Source organism: Notechis scutatus, chromosome Z, assembly GCF_049901735.1.
Source record: "Notechis scutatus isolate UNSWTSFEM ecotype Mainland chromosome Z, rNotScu1.2, whole genome shotgun sequence".
NCBI classification, from domain to species: Eukaryota; Metazoa; Chordata; class Lepidosauria; order Squamata; family Elapidae; genus Notechis; species Notechis scutatus.
Genome location: NC_142025.1, coordinates 138,242,368 through 138,259,390, shown reverse-complemented (window position 1 = coordinate 138,259,390; position 17,023 = coordinate 138,242,368). Strand labels below are relative to the sequence as shown.

At 40.5% G+C, this 17,023-nt stretch overlaps 1 protein-coding gene across 5 annotated transcripts in view; it reads left to right on the top strand.

Moving 5' to 3' along the window:
- The window catches only part of LOC113418616 (voltage-gated potassium channel KCNC1-like), a 49,747-nt gene that overhangs the window by 1,561 nt on the left and 31,163 nt on the right, over nt 1-17,023 (top strand). For all 5 annotated transcript variants that reach the window (XR_015745767.1, XM_026677602.2, XM_087946230.1 and 2 more), the window contains exon 2: nt 14,210-15,143. Coding sequence is in view for 4 of the 5 variants with exons in the window: in XM_026677602.2 (XP_026533387.2) it covers nt 14,210-15,143 (934 nt within the window). In the remaining variant the exon portion in view is untranslated. The remainder of the gene's footprint in view (nt 1-14,209; nt 15,144-17,023) is intronic.

The window sequence follows — 17,023 nt, the reverse complement described above, 5'->3', positions numbered from 1 at the left end:
AAATTGAATCTTGATTCCCTCCACAAGCGGGCCTTTCACCTTGCAAATCTCACATCCGTTCCATAGCATCATATGCACTTGTCCTTGAACCTTGAAATTGCACTCTTAGAAGAAAGTATGTGTGTGTGTGTGTGTGTGTGTGTGTGTTTGGGTGGATGGGAGGGGTGGTGTGTCAAAAAAGGTGAAAAAGACAGAAGGGCTACTTGGGATGTAGGTATGCATGCAGTGATTTGCTAATTTCTTTCAAAGGCTGATTGAGCAGTAACAGACAAAACAAGATCCTAAAGGTATAATCCAAACATGAAGCACTTGATATGGATGAAAGGATGTGCCAGTTTGGAGGTGTGAGTGGCGCTGAATGGTGGGGGGAGGGAGTGAAATCATTCTAGGAGGGGGAGGATGCACCAGCTGTATTTCATGCACAAATTTGGAAAAATAATGTGGAAAGGACCTGCCCAGAAAGTGAACAATGGATCAGGACAAGATGCTCAGGGCACCCTTTTTCAATCTGGAAGCCTTTAAAGAAGTTGGTCCACAATTCTCATGCCCCCTGCCCCCCCAATGCAGCTTCATGAACAGGATGCCTGGGACAATGGGGGGAACTGTGATCTGAACACATTTGGAGGGTTTCAGGTTAGGGTAATATCTGATATTGAATTGGGAACCCAGCAGACATCTACCCCACATGGCAGAGAAGAAGAAATGGAGTTGGCAGCGAAGATTAAGCCAAGCTCCTTGTCTCAAGGAAGTAAGGTTGGAGCTTGGAGCTGGATGGTTGTGTGCCCTAGAGTGGAGAGAGAGAAGGTTGTATGAGTTTCAGGGGAAAGTATGCAAAAGGCCAAGAGTAGGAAATGGAGAAGTGTGTGTATGTGTGGTGGTGATGGTGGGAAGCACGGAGAAGCACAGAAATAATATGAGGATTGTGTGAGTTAGCAAAAATAGGTTGCCAAATATATGGTGGGGAGCAAAGACCCTAAGTTGAGCGCCACAGTACATAAAATGTGTGAATGAAAGTAGTAATGTGTAGCGGCAGGAGGGCCCTAATACGCATGCTCCAGCGTTAAGAGAGAATGTCTTGGTTCCCGGCAGGAGGTGCTGCTAGCCCGTTGCAAACTCTTTTCTCCTTGTTCCCCACACTGAGATTTCCTGTCCTCATTCGTGTTCTCTTTGCCTTCTTCCCTCATGGTTGCGGTCAGATATATCTTCCCTTCTTAAAATCCTGCCTGTCCCACACAAAAAGTTTGGGCCCCTTTGCTCTCACATACCCATTGCCCCAAGGCCAGTCTCTTAAGATCTTTACGTCTCTGGACGACATGAAAATCCTCACACAGCCGGGGAGAAACTCGAGCATTCTTCAGCATTGCAGTTCTGGATTCACCGCTCCCCCCGCCCCCCCAGCTGAAACAATGCTCCTCAAAGTGACCCCCCCGCCCCTCCATTTCCGAACACTGCAGTTTAAGAACTCCTTTCTCTGCTTGCCTGCTGGCTGGCTTCCTTGCTTCCTCTCTCTATGCAGTGGACACCCTCCTCCCCCCCAATCAAACAGTTTTGTACAGGAACTCAGTGGCTGCTGCTGACAAGGACCCCCACTTTCCTGGTCTCCCCTTTCGTATTATTTCTAGGACTGTATTTTAAAGCTTTGCTGTCTTTGGAACTGCAGAGACAGCAGGTTGAGGGGGGGGGGAGGGGGCACCGCAGTGCAGTGTGGAAACCCCAGAGTTTGCAGTGCAAAGCAGGCATTTGGCAGCCTGTGGCAGCTCCCCTCCCTCCCCTCCCTCCTCCCCTCCCTCCTAGGCAGTGGATCTCAAAGCTGCAAACACTGTCAGATATCCTCATTGATTCCCCCCCTCCCTCCCTCCCTCCGTCCTTCTTCCCCCACACAGTTGGGAGCGCAGCCAGGAAAAGTTGCAGTGGGAAGGAAGATGAAGAGAGAAAGCAGGAATTTTAGTACCAGGGAGTGGGGTGGGGGTGGGGGGGCACGGATGTGGATGATAGGAGCCGAGATTATGAGCTGGTGCTGCATTGGGTGGGCATCGGGTCAGGAATCTCCATAAATGAAGGAGAACAATTTGAGGGACTAGAGATCACCCTCTTTTGTACAATACTGCCCCCCCACCTCTCATTGCATTTTAAAAAGATTTGAGTTACAGTTTTGGACCACCCCCACCCCCAACTCACTCAACGAAAAAAATAATGTGAATTAATACCTACTGAAGACTGTGCGAGGAGACTTCTGCCTAGCCCGCGGTTCCTGAGATATACAGCACGAAAAGCCTACAGAAAAGGCTGCAGAGATTCTTTAAGTAGCCCAATTTTAGCTTTCTTCTGTCTTTCTCAACACCGCCACCACCCCGCCCGCGGCACCAACTTTTTGACATGGTAAAAAGAAAAGGAAGAAAGGTGGGCTTAGAAAGAACAGGTAGACAACTAGCTAAAGGAGCAGAATATAGGTTAAGACAGATAGACCAAACTCTTCTGTAAAGGTCTATCCAAAGCCACATTAGCCGAGTTTCCATCTAAAAACCATGATAGATATTTTACAGCACTGCACAGGCAGGATGGAATTTCAAAACTGTATATTTGATGATGCTTATCAGATAGCTGTATCTAACAACTGGAATACTGAAAAGTTGAGTGTGTAGATAGAGATAATTCTTAGGCAGCTCATAAAGACAGCATATCTGTAGATAGATCTTTCATCCCCTCCAGTTATCAGGTTTTTCATCTGTTTTTGTAGTTTCTTTCTTTCTTTCTTTCTTTCTTTCTTTCTTTCTTTCTTTCTTTCTTTCCTTCTTTTTCTTTTCCTTCCTTCCTTCCTTCCTTCCTTCCTCCCCCTCCCTCCCTCCCTCCCTCCCTCCCTCCCTCCCTCCCTTCCTTCCTTCCTTCCTTCCTTCCTTCCTTCCTTCCTTCCTGGCAGTGTTCAATTTTCAAACTTTTAAAATTCCTTTAAAGAATATAGACAAGTTGTTTTTTATATCATGTTCATCCCAGAATTATTTCAGTAAATATATCCTTCCAATAATGTGGGTAAGGGAATAGAACATATTATGCCATATTACGCCAATTAATTCACAGACTGTGTATTGCAAATATAAGGATGTTATTGGAAAAGAAATCCCATCATACACAGTAGGATTTTCTTCTCAGTAGAAATTGGTTTGGGCTATCGTCACAGTTTTCTTCTCCAGAATATAAATGTTTGTTTTCATAAAATGGAGGCATATACAGGGGGGAAAAAATCTCACGGCTCCAGAAATTGCATTTCCTCCACACTGTGGATGGACAACTCAGTACAGGATTGCATAGACCTCTCAAGTTTATTTCCTTGCAGGTTCCAGTTTAATTTACCTCCCTTTTGAGGTGAAGAATGTATAGAAAATGTAGCATACCCTTTAAAATAATCAGGAAAAGTCAGGTGTAATCCAAATAATAATAATAAAGCAACTGTGGCAAAAGAAAACAAAGATACCACCAACAGTAATAAGTCCCTTGGGGTGCAATTTCAAAACATCTGGAGCACCACTTGAATACCATCGAAATTGACAAAAATCATCATCAGTTTATTACATCCTGTGACAATATCTTTAACAACATCTGCCTGTCCCAGATTTTTGGGAAAGACTGAATAGATGGGCAAAAATGCCAAATGCAGTCTAAACATCTGGCTGGCTATGCTACCAACTATAATAATGATACATTAAATGTGTATCCCACCCGATCTCAGTTATTTACAGGGTTGTATATACTTTTACTTCTATAATGATCTTGTACCTTTCCGCATATCCATTAAGTATAGCTGCTGGGTGCTCAAAAATTGTTAACTGCTTTTATACAGCAGAACCATAACATTTTAGTTATGGATGATAGGCAATTCGGGAGTTCAGTTCACCATCAAAACATGCCTACAGTCATCTGTATCAGTTCAGCAACAAAAACTTTTTGGGGTACCCTGAAGACATTAAAGAAGAAGAGTTAGTTAGTTGATGGTGGTAAAAAATCAGAAGCTAGTCACACCTTAACAGATCAGTTTTGAATATAATGACAGTAAGAAAACAGTGAATGAAGAAAACAACACAAATTCAATATCCTTAAGTCCCCCTTTAATATCTTTAATTAACTCAATTTACAGTGATTATCTTTAAGAAATTCTTTGAGGTGTTTTTTTCCAGGATAGGGTATGTGCCATTTTTAAACTTTATTGGAAATATATGCAAGAGAAAGTGGGGAGGGGGAGGACAGAAATGGAGGATGAAAAGTCAGAACAAATCTCAGAACAAATCTGTTTCCTGTTAAATGGAGGACTTACTAAAAAAAAAAAAAAAAGAAGGTCATCCAATATGCCAAGAAATTTGCATGATGGAAAACAAATGCAGACAGTTATCTTTCCTAATATTACAACTGTTGAATAGTGGGGTTCTTTTTTTACAGTAGATCTGCACTTTTGACTAAAATAAGGAAGCCAGCACTAATTTTAGCATCATAAAAAAAAACTTAGTTATTTTCCCCTCTGCAGTACCTAGCTGACCTTGGCTGATCTAAAAGAAAATAAAGAGTCACCTAGTTATACTATTTGGGTGGGAGATCACTAAGAAATTCCAGAGCTGCAGTTTGTACTGGAAAGTTCAAAAACAAATTAGGAAGATAGTGATAGAAAACTATATCCAAAGCATTGCTAACTAGCTTGACTCAGGGCTGTCTTTCCCTTTAACATAGCCCTGCAGTCAGAATTCATACCTGATATATTCCACCCATATATTTAAATCTGAAGTTGCACTTCAGTCTACGAGTAATTGAGGCACTCACAATACTAGTGCTTGACCAGCAGAATAAGATCTACTGGAGCTAAAATTATGTATTTTTAACTAAATTTATTTCTGCTTCTCTGTCTCCTGCTCATTCACAATATCATATGTTTTTTTTTTAAAAAAAAAATTCTCAACTCTGAAAAAAAAAAAAGCAAATCCTTGGGGCCCATGGAATGCCCCAAATCCCATGACAGCGTATATCTTCCTTTTCTCTGTTTCACAAATCCTGAACAACCCAACTGCATTCCCTTTTATATTAATTTTTCTATTGTAATCTTCCTTGCATGATTAAACAGAGGTGCAGAATTTCTGGTTCAACTTCTTGGGAAATGTAAAGGAGGAAGGATGTGAAAGGAGATAAATAAGAGGGTTTTAAAAAGGCTTTTAATGATGCTTGTGAATAATGACTGCAGAAAGATAATAGATTCCAAACATTGGCAAGAACCAGTTATTCTTATTTATTACAGGGAAGGGCTCAAGAGGCATTTTGTTTCTCCCAGCACATTAGCTATACACTTCTTCATTCAGTGAACCCACAAGTCTTGACATCCAACAGCTTTTGTCAGAATTTAGCAGTCTCCATTTTACTTCCACGACTTTCTGAATTCAGTTCCTGACCACCATTCTGACCTGCAAGACTGGCGTCCTTCCCAGTCCTCACTGCAAGCTCTCCATATTTTATTGTCCTACTATTCAAAAACTTTCCAAAAGAATCTATCAGGATTTTAGCAATTTTAATTCATCCCTCAGACCATTTTATCCCACTTCCCCAGTTTAAAAGCTATTCATATTAATTCACTTCTCCTAGTCCTTTCTCCCCAAATTCCAATTCCATGGCACAGTATATGTCATTCTTTTTCTTTGTTTTGATCCTATCTTCTTTGCTACTTCATTTAAGACTCAGAAAGAGCTACCTTCCTTAAATTCAGAACCCTGCAACTCATTTCTTTCTGCTTTAAATCAACAAATATGCAGAATAATTTAGATTCCACTAAGATGATGTATTCCATTACAGATATTTCTGTCTTGTCTTGCTTGAGACCCTTAACATATCTCATTAGGTTCTTCACTTTCCCAGAAGACTAGATGTAACCTCTCATTTCTGAAAGTTCAGAAGTTGTAATTTTGCATCACTCCTTTGATATCTTTCATCCCCAGTACAACCAACTACCTTTTCACAATACCCTAGATCAGGCTAAAAGCTTTCATTGTTGCACAAATCCAGTTATTACTTTAACATATTGTAGGAACCACTGCATAATGTTAAACCACGTTAAACTCTCTAATCTGGGTTTAGAGACAGGTATGGTATGTGATTCCAGCCATCAAGAAACTTGCTTGACCCCTAGATGGCTTTCACAGATGTTTCAAGAACTTTGTACCGCTCCCCTCTTTAAATAAAATTTGATTGTCTTTTGTTCCAAATTCTTTTGAAGGACTTAATAACTAGTTTCTGATCCCTTTACTCTGAGATTTTCCATACCAAGCAAATATTTTCTTTTCCATCTCTCCCACTGCTGAATATAGAAAAACGACCCTTTTTGTGGAGCTAAAATTGGGCTATTGCGGTTTTAATCCAGGCTTTTCTGTGTGGCTCTCCATGATACTGAACTGCAGTATTGCATCCAGCAGTAGCAGCTGATAGAAAGAATACACGGGAACACGAACAGAAGCAGAAACGTTCTCCTACTTTCAGACCTTGCTGACTGAGGTTACTCTATCGTGCTTTGCATTAAAAATAAGATAATATTAATGATTTAGTATAATGTGCCATATGAGGATGATAAATGCAATATCCCAATCAGCTATTACAGAGAAGAAGAGCAAAAAAGAAATAAGGCCAGTGAGGTTCTGGAAAGTAATATTTGTTTGTGTGTGTGTTTTGTGCATATGTTGTGTGTGTGTGCGTGCGTGTATTTAAACTACTGTTGAAAAATGTGTGTAGGAATCAGGGGACATCGTAACTTCAGTATAATTACTTTTTTTGATACGAGTCTACAAATAAAAACATTGGTTAAAGAAGAACAAAGATAGGACAATAGAGTGAAATCAAACTGGATGATGGCACACCAAAAAAGGAAAAGAAGAAGAAGAAGACGAAGAAGAAGAAGAAGAGGAGGAGGAGGAGGAGGAGGAGGAGGAGAAGAAGGAGAAGGAGAAGGAGAAGAAGAAGAAGAAGAAGAAGAAGAAGAAGAAGAAGAAGAAGAAGAAGAAACTGACCTCATTCTTATCCCAGTTTTCAAACTCCTGAGCTCTTTCTTTTGATGTGACAAAAGGAAGGATGTACAGGTAGTCCTCAATTTACGACCACAACTGAGCCCAACACTTACGTTGCTCAGTGAGAAATTTGTTAAGTAAGCTTTGCTCCATTTTATGGCTTTCCTTGCCACATTTGTTAAGTTAATCTGGCTTCCCCATTGACTTTGCTTGTCAGAAGAGTGCAAAAAAGGATCACATGACCCCAGGGCATTGCAATTGTCATTTAGTATGAACCAGTTGCCAAGCATTTGGATTCTGATCACGTGACCATGGGGATGCTACAATGGTCATGAATGTGAAAAATGGTCATAAGTCACTTTTTACAGTGCGTTTGTAACTTTGGATGATCACTAAACGAGCTGTTGTAAGTCAAGGAATACCTGTAAAACAAACTTTGTGGAAAGAGTGGGAATGTCCTAGAGCATTTGGACAAAGTGGTCCCTTAGATCCAGATTGGGGGAACTGGCCCTTTTATGACTTGTGGACATGCATGGCTGGTTCAGGAATTCTGGGAGTTGAAGTCCATAAAAGAGCCATCATTACCCACCTCTGACCTAGATGGAAACTATGTTTCCAAAGCTTTGTTTGCTACCTTTCACTTCTTCTTTTGCAACATTGATCTTCTTATCAGGCCATAATAAATTGATTAGGTGACACAAGGCTCTGGATGGGTTTTGTTTTTACAGCCAAAGACTATTCCTCTGGGGGGGGGGGGAAATAGAGGCATTGCAAACAAATCATTGGAGAGGATTGTAGTTTAATTGCCATCAATATCCTTCATCTGCACTGCACTTGATGTTTACATATTTCACTATCTTCCCCCTCTTTTTATTCATCTACTTACTTTGCTTCCTATCTCCCCATTAAAATAGATCTTCTTGAAGAATGGAAAGTACAACTTTCAGGATCAACCATTGTCTACAGTAGAGATTTAAAGCCATAACACTATTTCGTTATATTATTTCCGGTCATAAGCTATTATCCAAATTTACCTCAAACTGGCTAGGGGGAGAGACTGTCTTTCCAAGCAATATTACCTGCTCATCTCTGACAGGTCTCTGCCTTATTTCCCTGTTTCAAGGGAAGACACCTACAAGCCTTCCAATATGATCTATCCATCTGTATAAGTTGCTGGTCTTTCCAAATCTGTCTTGTTCAACCAACATCAGTTCAGGTACTCATACATCCAGGCATCCAAGTTTAATGACCCAAGTATATTCTTATCAAGCAGTCTACAACAGGGGTCTCCAACCGCCGGTCCAGCGGACGTACGATCCAGCGAACAAGTCTTACCGGGCCGCTGGTTGCTGGGCGCCGCCATCTTTTTGGTAAAAAGTGCTTCCGGTGAGCTTTTCGGGTAGAAAGCTCACGGGAAGCACTTTCATCAAAAAGATGGCGGCGCTACGCTCCGATGAGCTTTTCCGGGTAGAAAGCCATTTCTACCTGAAAAAGCTCACCGGGCGCTACGCCGCCATCTTTTTCGTCAAAAAGATGGCGGCGCCCAGTTGATGCCGATACCGGGCTGCAGCGCCCAGCTGATGCCGGTACCGGGCCGCGGCATCAAAAAGGTTGGGGATCACTGGTCTACAACACTTCTCAACCCTCGGTTAATCTCCAGTAAACAGAGAGAAAGCTAAAATGAGTGGTAATTTAAAGTTTCTGATTCCCAATGATAATAAGAAGGCTCCTCCATCTTAATTCTGAAACTGGAGAGTGCTTGAGTTGAAAGTCTGATGATTTGGGGATAAAAACAAATTCTGAATTGAACTTGGGCTCAGAGATTTCTTTGGTTAATTTGGAGGATTCTAGCAAAATGATTCCTGCAAAGCCTGAGGCCTGCTACCTGTCTTTTAATGAGACAGGCCCCAGCTTTTTGCTGAATATTTAGGAATATTCATTTCCTACTTAGACTATTTCAACCCTTTTCCTCCAGTTAACTCATATTTTAATCCCAAGGAGAACAATCTAAGACCATAAGTTGCCTAAAAAGCCTTAGGTACATTCATGGACTTCCAAATATGGTTAATTTAAATGTAAGTGACATCAAGGCAAATATATCTTTTGGTCCTGGCCATTGTTTTTTTGGAACACACATCTATTCCACATCCCATTTAAAGGCCAACGGGGCCATTTGGCCTTATTCTTTCTCATTATTTTCTCTTTCCTAGAAACCAAATAATTGTGCGTGCGCACACAAAATAATACGTATCTATTTCAAGCTCCACACTCCGCATCCACTTGGCAAGAAACAGAAAGATGGAAAAGAGGTGTCTAAAAGAGTTTCCATTTTGGTTCTCATATAAAAATAACTGATTAGCTTACACTTTGCCTAATTCACAAAGAATATCTCACCACATTCATTGGATTTATGGTTAGGTTTTTTTCCTTCCTCTCCACACAAATTGTAAAACGGAAGCTTTGAACAGCTAAATTAAAGATAAGGTCATGTCAGGGAATAATGCTGGCTAAGTCAGGCTTTTTTCAGAGATGTCAGAATAAAGTTCTATTTTTTTTTTTTTTTGACCTTGTGCCCTATACCAAATGCATATACATGTACGTTTATTTTTTTCCTTTTCTTGTTTCCACCCCTGCTGGATCTTCCATCTGCTACTGCAATATGTTCCTTCATTTATTTCAAAAACAGAGGACTATTCCTGCACTGACAGAAGGACAGTCGTAGCCCTGGGAAAAGATAGAAGGCGGGGGTTGGCTAGCCAAGGCAGCGGGGCCAGTGACAGTCACATGTGACAGGAATCCTGAGTTCCCTAATAAGGTCCTAATGGGATGGAGGGAATGCATAAGGCCAAAAATTGGGGAGTTCTCTGGAAGAAGAGAAGTTAAAAAGATGGTGGTGAGTTGACCATGTCTTTTTGAGCATTTTATGCCTTTGCTGTATGACATTGTGCTGGTCTCCTTCCTGCCTCACAAACACCTTCCAGGAACAGTTACATCAGTCGTATCTATTGTCTTTCCCACGTACTCTGTCCCCAACCATGCCATGGTTCTCAGGAGACAGAAATAATTATTTCCATCTGAATGATTTGGGACTCCCAGCGCTGCCTGGAGGAGGTCCCATATAGACTATTCCTCATTACTTTTTGCAAGGGCAATGAATGTAGAATACAGTGTGTAGCATTAAGGGATGATGGCACCATTCAGCCTGCTTCCCCAAACCTCAAGCAGCTGGAAAAGCTGTGTGTGATATACACAGTTCTGGAAATGGGTCAGAACCACTAGATGGTTTCTGGGAAAAGCACGTTCCTTTGGGACTTCAAAATATCTGTCCTTGTTTCCCTTCCATGGAGAATGCCATTCTTAAAAACAAGGTTGTACCCAAATAGTTTCTCTACAGTAAAAGCATCAATCTAATCCTCGCTTTTCTCATTCTCCTCAACTCCCTCCCTTCCCTTGAATTCCTTGGCTTTCCCCTTCATCTTTTCCTCCTCCTGCTCTCACCCCCCTCCAGTTCCCGGGCACCGCACTGCGCTTCAAAAAGGATTCTAGGATTTGTTTGTAGAAAGTGCTGACGGGACGGGAATTCTATGCAGTGCAGAAAGCAAGCAGCAAGATTTTGCCCTGCAAGAAAGGAGCTGAGAGTAGAGAGTGAGAGTTTTGCACACAAGTGTAAACACGAATAGGGAATCTATGCACATAGTTGTATAAGCAAAGGCAATCATGCTTGCATTGTGTTATGACACGCATGCATCTGTGTGTGTGTGTGTAGCAAGCTCAAGTATATGCGTAGCCTCGGGCAGAATTGTGCTGCCAAAGAAGATTTTGTTCTATGAATGTATAAAGGCATATTTGGTGCATAGCCTAGAGCTTTTTTGGGTGCATTAGAGCAAACAGTATACGTGGATATCATATAAATTCATCTTTGTATGAAATATAGTATGTATATCTATGTGTGTGTGCATGCACACACACACATTAATATAAACATACCCCCAGAAAAAGTTCGAGTGTATCAACAAATATTTTATATAGAATGTGCTAATATTTATGAAAGGAGTGTGCAGTTGTATTTAAGTGTAGATATATGGGAAACTTTGTTTGCACCTCCGTCTGCAGTTAAACCAACTTAAATTTAATTGAAATTGGTAAATACAATTCCATTCAACAATGACCTTATTTGTACTATAAGGTAGATTGGCATGGTAGTGCGTGTGTAGAACCACAGAGATATGGACAGGCAACATATTCTGTAATTTTCAAAGTGAGTTGTGGAAGGAATGCATAAATAGGTATAATCTCCACAGAGCCCATATAGGGGCTATAAAATTGCATACTGAGATGAATGTGTTAGTGGTAGGCTGGCTATGGCTAGGAGAAACCAATTTGTGGAGGGAGGGGATTGGGGGGTGTATGCATGCAGATGAAGTTCAAATGAGAAAATGATTTCTGTACACTTGTGCACATAAGCATTGTTTCAAAGCCTGTGGAAAAGTAAGTTGAAAATTATACGCCAATATTTACTTGTACATGATTGCACATGGGACATACCTCAGCGGACACTGTCAGATGCCATGAACAAAACGTTTGGTAATGATTTAGCAGCTAAAACTCCTGGACAATAGAGCTTGTGTGAATTGTGTGTATACCAATAGAGGAATGTGAATGAATGTGAAGTGCTCAGTATATGTGCAAGGGAGCACGTGACTTTTGCGTCATTGCTCGCTTTCACTGTTTTCTCAAGGGACTAAAATAGGAGAACGGTATAATAGAAGGCACGTGAATGCCGAGCCTGAAATTTCAGCAGAATCCTTTCTGTTCTGGGCTCTTTATTCATTCATCTAAATTAGTGATGTTAGGATAGTTAAAACATTCAAAATTCTGCTGAAAAAGAGCAGAAATTCAAGAAGGAGGAAGGAAAAGTTTTACCATCTCAAAATTTTCTTGTAATGGGGTTTTAAATCCTAGCTTGTTCCCAAAATGGCACAATGGTTTATGAGCAAGTTGCTTAGTTCCTGTTCTTTTACAATCTAGAATACCTGGTTAAAAATGAAACCAAAAATGGAGCAAAGTTGACCTCAAAAAAGCCGTGACAGAATCACTGCAATTGTGCCCCAAAATAAACCAAAATTCACACCAAGGGAAGATATCTGCGACCTGCATTCACTATGCAGATAAAAGAGCAAATACAGTCATAAGGGTGAGAAACTTCCTTGGTTGTTTTTTTTTTAATTCAAGGCTCAGAGTCTTAAATCAAAATGTTGACTTTTGTGTCACCTAAGCAAATTATGTACCTGCATAATACAACTGTCAGTGGGTGAATGCTAAATAGGTGTTATATTGTAATAATAGATTCCAGTTCCTCTAAGGAATAAAGCAGGTTCTTTTCGGTTCTCCCCTATACAGTCATTTATTGCATCAGTTTTACAAGGTAGGTTGGACTGAAAAAAGAGTAATTGCCCAAAATCATGGAATGAATTTCATAACTGAGCAGCTAATGGAATCCATTTTTTCTCTACTCCACCATCAGCTGAGAATTAATACAGAATGAATGGCTAGCCCAGCGGCGTCCAAATTTGGCAACTTTAAGACTTGTAGACTTCAAATCCCAGAATTCCCCACTCAGCCATGGCTGGGGAATTCTGGGAGTTGAAGTCCATAAGTCTTAAAGTTCTGGAGGTTGGATGCCTCTGAGCTAGAGCATCATGCTATGACTGGAGAAACATACTTATGTTTGTTATAAATTCCCTGGGTGATCTTGGATTTATAATTTCAGAGTTTCTCAAAAACTATTGTACATAAAGCATAGAAGAATAGCAACTCATCTCAGTTTCTGTGGAGTAAAGATAAGACAAAAATGTAAAAAAAAAAAAATGAGGATATTGGGCAATGGTCATACTATAGTTCCAAGAAAAGCTTTCTTCAAGGAAGACAAAATTGTCCATCCTTTCTCATGAGGCATACAGAGACAAGCCTGGCTACCCCTACAAGATGTTGTGATTCCCCTGGTCTCTGATGGCTTTAACTCAAATTATGGCCCCTAAATGCTTCAGCCATGCTAGCCAGACTTGTGGGAATTCCATGCTACATTAGTTGAAGGGTACCCTAATGAAGAAGGCTCCTTTAGAAGCTGGCCAAACATTCAATTGATGGCTATTAAACATGATGACCAGCTATTGCAAATTCAAGGAGGAGGCATTGTTTTGAGTAGAGATTTGACAAAAACTCCGGGTCCAGTCAAATGGAAAGAAAACATTGGGAAACAGGCCCCACCAAGCAACCATGATCCAAAATAAAGGACAGACACTAACAAGCTAGAACTGGTGTTGGAAAACAATCTGGATTTATTGGTAGATCTTTATAGACATGCAATAGATCAGTAAGAGTTTTTGACTTTTAGGACAGCAACAAAAAAGCATAAGTATGCAACATACATACACAAACATGGTTAGCACTCCAATCCATAATAAATCAGATGCAGATCAATCCGTTTAATAGATGGTAGAGTGTAATGAATGGAGTACAATAAGCAGATAAGCCACCATCTCAGGATACTACTTAAAATAGAATAGACCTCTGTAACGTAGGGGTTGATATACAATAATAGAGAAACGATAGAAAAAAATAATAATTACTCATCACTATGTCATTTGGTGTGTTTTTTTTTCTCCCAAAGGTTATTAGACCTGACAGATACTGTATATTAAGATGGCAGAAATGACTGCAGGGGATAGGATACCATTTTTAAATGCAGATCCCTCCATTTGCTTAAAAAAACCAAAACCTTTTTACATAAGAAGAAAACTAGGCTAACACATCAGTATCTAATCTAATTGTCTAGCAGTATGAGGTTTGGCTGTTTTTTTTTAAGTGGGCCACATTTTAAAAAATGAAATATGTCTTTTCCTCTTATCCCATACCTCAGTTTTCCCTCACTAACATTGGAATAAGTGGGGTATTTGTTGTCTCTTGGGATATACTTAACAGCTATTTATTGAGGAGAGGGCAGTGATTGGGAAGGGACTAATTTTTGTAGGGTAGATTGTTCCTTTTCTGGAAGTTTCTTCTTTTATAATTATGAGTTAGCACTAATGTTTTCCTTCCCTATCCTTTCCTGTTTAACATCCTCGCCTCCCTGCTATTCCTCTTTGTCTGCTTCTTCCCTGTACATTTGTCCTTCTGCATCTCTCCAGTATGTGGCCTTTGCCTCCCTCTTCTTCATCCTCATCTCCATCACCACTTTCTGCTTAGAGACCCATGAGGCTTTCAACCACTTCAAAAACAAGACAGAAATCATAAAGACGGGGAACAGTACCAGCATAAAGGTGGACTATGAAATGGAAACAGAACCCTTCCTCACCTACGTGGAAGGGATGTGCGTCATCTGGTTCACCTTTGAGTTCCTCATCCGGGTCATCTTTTGCCCAGACAAAATGGAATTCATCAAGAGCACCCTCAACATCATTGACTTTGTGGCCATCCTGCCCTTCTACCTGGAAGTGGGTCTCAGTGGCCTCTCATCCAAAGCAGCCAAGGATGTGTTGGGCTTCCTGAGGGTGGTAAGATTTGTCCGGATCCTAAGGATCTTCAAGCTGACCCGGCATTTCGTAGGGCTGAGAGTCCTAGGTCACACACTGAGGGCCAGCACCAATGAGTTCTTGCTCCTTATCATCTTCTTGGCCCTAGGGGTCTTGATCTTTGCCACCATGATCTATTATGCTGAAAGGATCGGTGCTGACCCAGATGACATAACGGGCAGCAAGCACACCGTCTTCAAGAACATCCCCATTGGGTTTTGGTGGGCTGTAGTGACCATGACGACTTTGGGCTATGGTGACATGTATCCTGAGACTTGGTCAGGCATGTTGGTGGGAGCACTGTGTGCCTTGGCTGGTGTGTTGACCATTGCCATGCCTGTACCAGTCATCGTCAACAACTTCGGCATGTATTATTCGCTGGCTATGGCCAAGCAGAAACTACCAAAGAAAAAGAACAAGCACATCCCACGGGCCCCTCAACCTGGCTCACCCAACTACTGCAAACCGGACATGCAGTCCCCACATCGCAGCAACCAGGGTGACTCATGCCCCTTGGCTCAAGAGGAGATAATCGAGATTAATCGGGCAGGTAAGGGGCAGACAGAATGGCAGAAATAGTTAAAAATTACATCTGTGTGAGTCAGATCTATATACTCTTTGTGATTTTCAAATATTTTGGTATCTAACAATTCTCTTCCTGCTAAGAAATTAATACTATAGGGAAGGAGGCACAGGTAGTCCTCAGCTCACAACCACAATTGTGACCAGGATTTCCGTGGCTAAGCAAGGTGGTTTATAAACGAGTCGTGTCCAATTTTACAACCTTCTTTGCCTACAAATCGCTGTGGTTAAGTGAATCAGCAGTTGTTAAGCAAATTCAGTCCTGTACCCCCTTGACTTTGCTTGTCAGAAGCTGGCTGGGAAAGTCACAATTGGCAATCACATGATCCCAAGAAGTTGCAACCATTGAAAATATATGTCAGTTACCAAACTCTTGAATTTTGATCATTTGACTATGGGGAAGCTGCAATGGTTGTAAGCGTGAGGATCTGTCGTCATTTTTTTTTCTGAATCGTAAGCTTAAATAGTTGTTAAATGAATGGTGTTAAGTTGAGGACTACCTGTGCACAGAGCCAGGTAGATTGCGGATTCCTGAGAATCTTAAAGAAACGTGTTTTTGGTTCATGTGGGCTTTTAAAATGTTGAATTTCACTTTTGTACCTCTTGGAAACAGTGGAGCACATCCAAGAATTATTCCTGTTTCCAGCCTTTCTCAAGCTGGCTGGAGGTGAAGAGAGTTGCAGTTCAACAGTGTCTGAGATACCAAGATTGCCCACAGGTGCATATGCTAGTTTGGGGCTATGTATCACAAGAAAGATTAATAGGGAAAGTTTGCCAGGTGAGTTTACCATTAGCACTGATCCTTCTTATTGAAAACATCTTGGTAAATGTGTGATAAAATTTAAAGTCAAAAATCAACTACCATGTGCTTGCAAGGACCACAATTTTCATCCTCAGAAAGTTATTGTGAAATCCCTCAAATTACATTAGGTTTTTTTTTTCTAATGGCTGAAAATTTGTGAGATTATAAAAATTTGGCAAGATTTAAGTATGATTTCCCTAAGAATACTACACTCATAAAATCATGTATGAGAGTGCCAAAAGAACTTACAGCTTTGTATCACTATTTCTAAAATAACTGGATTTTTAAAAGAAACAATCAAAGATAATGCTGCTTTCTTCCAAACAAAGATGGTATTATTCAATCAGCTTCGGAATGGAGTTATATAATGCATTAGGTTGCTAATCATAAAAATGAAACAATAATTAAGAGCAAAAAGATAATGTCCTATGTATATGAGCATATATATTATAAGCTCCTATTTGTATCTCAAGTGCAAAAGTTGAAAATGCAGTCTGCATAGAGTTTCTTCTGAGAGAAACTGTTTAATTTTTTAAAAGGTAATTATTAGCCTTTACTCATCATTAAGTGAATCCATGCCTCTTCCAGATTTGCTAAAATTCACCAACCTAGGCAATAGTGACTGATGTTGAGAGCTGTTGTTTTAATTCAGAAACATCTGGAGACCATATCTATTTAAGATCATGAAGTATGCATAGGTGGAAAGATCTTGCCGAATAAAAGAGACACAGAATAAAATTTTCCATGACCCAAGGATGAATTTTTAGTTTTTTAGTTCACCTTGCTTCCAAGGACAATTCCTTTATCCTTCCTACTCTTGACAGCATTTTCAAATAGTGACATAAATGCCCTCAGAATTCTATTTCTCATTCTACTCTTGCACATTTATTTATTTGTAGCAAAGAAAGCAACCAACTACCAGCCACTTGAGCAGTTCCTTTGGACTGCGAACGATGGAGGGAAACCCTCTATATTGTCATGTACCCTTGAGGAAGTTGGGAAATATGAAAAATAAGGGGCCAGACAAGTTGGGATCTACTGGCAAT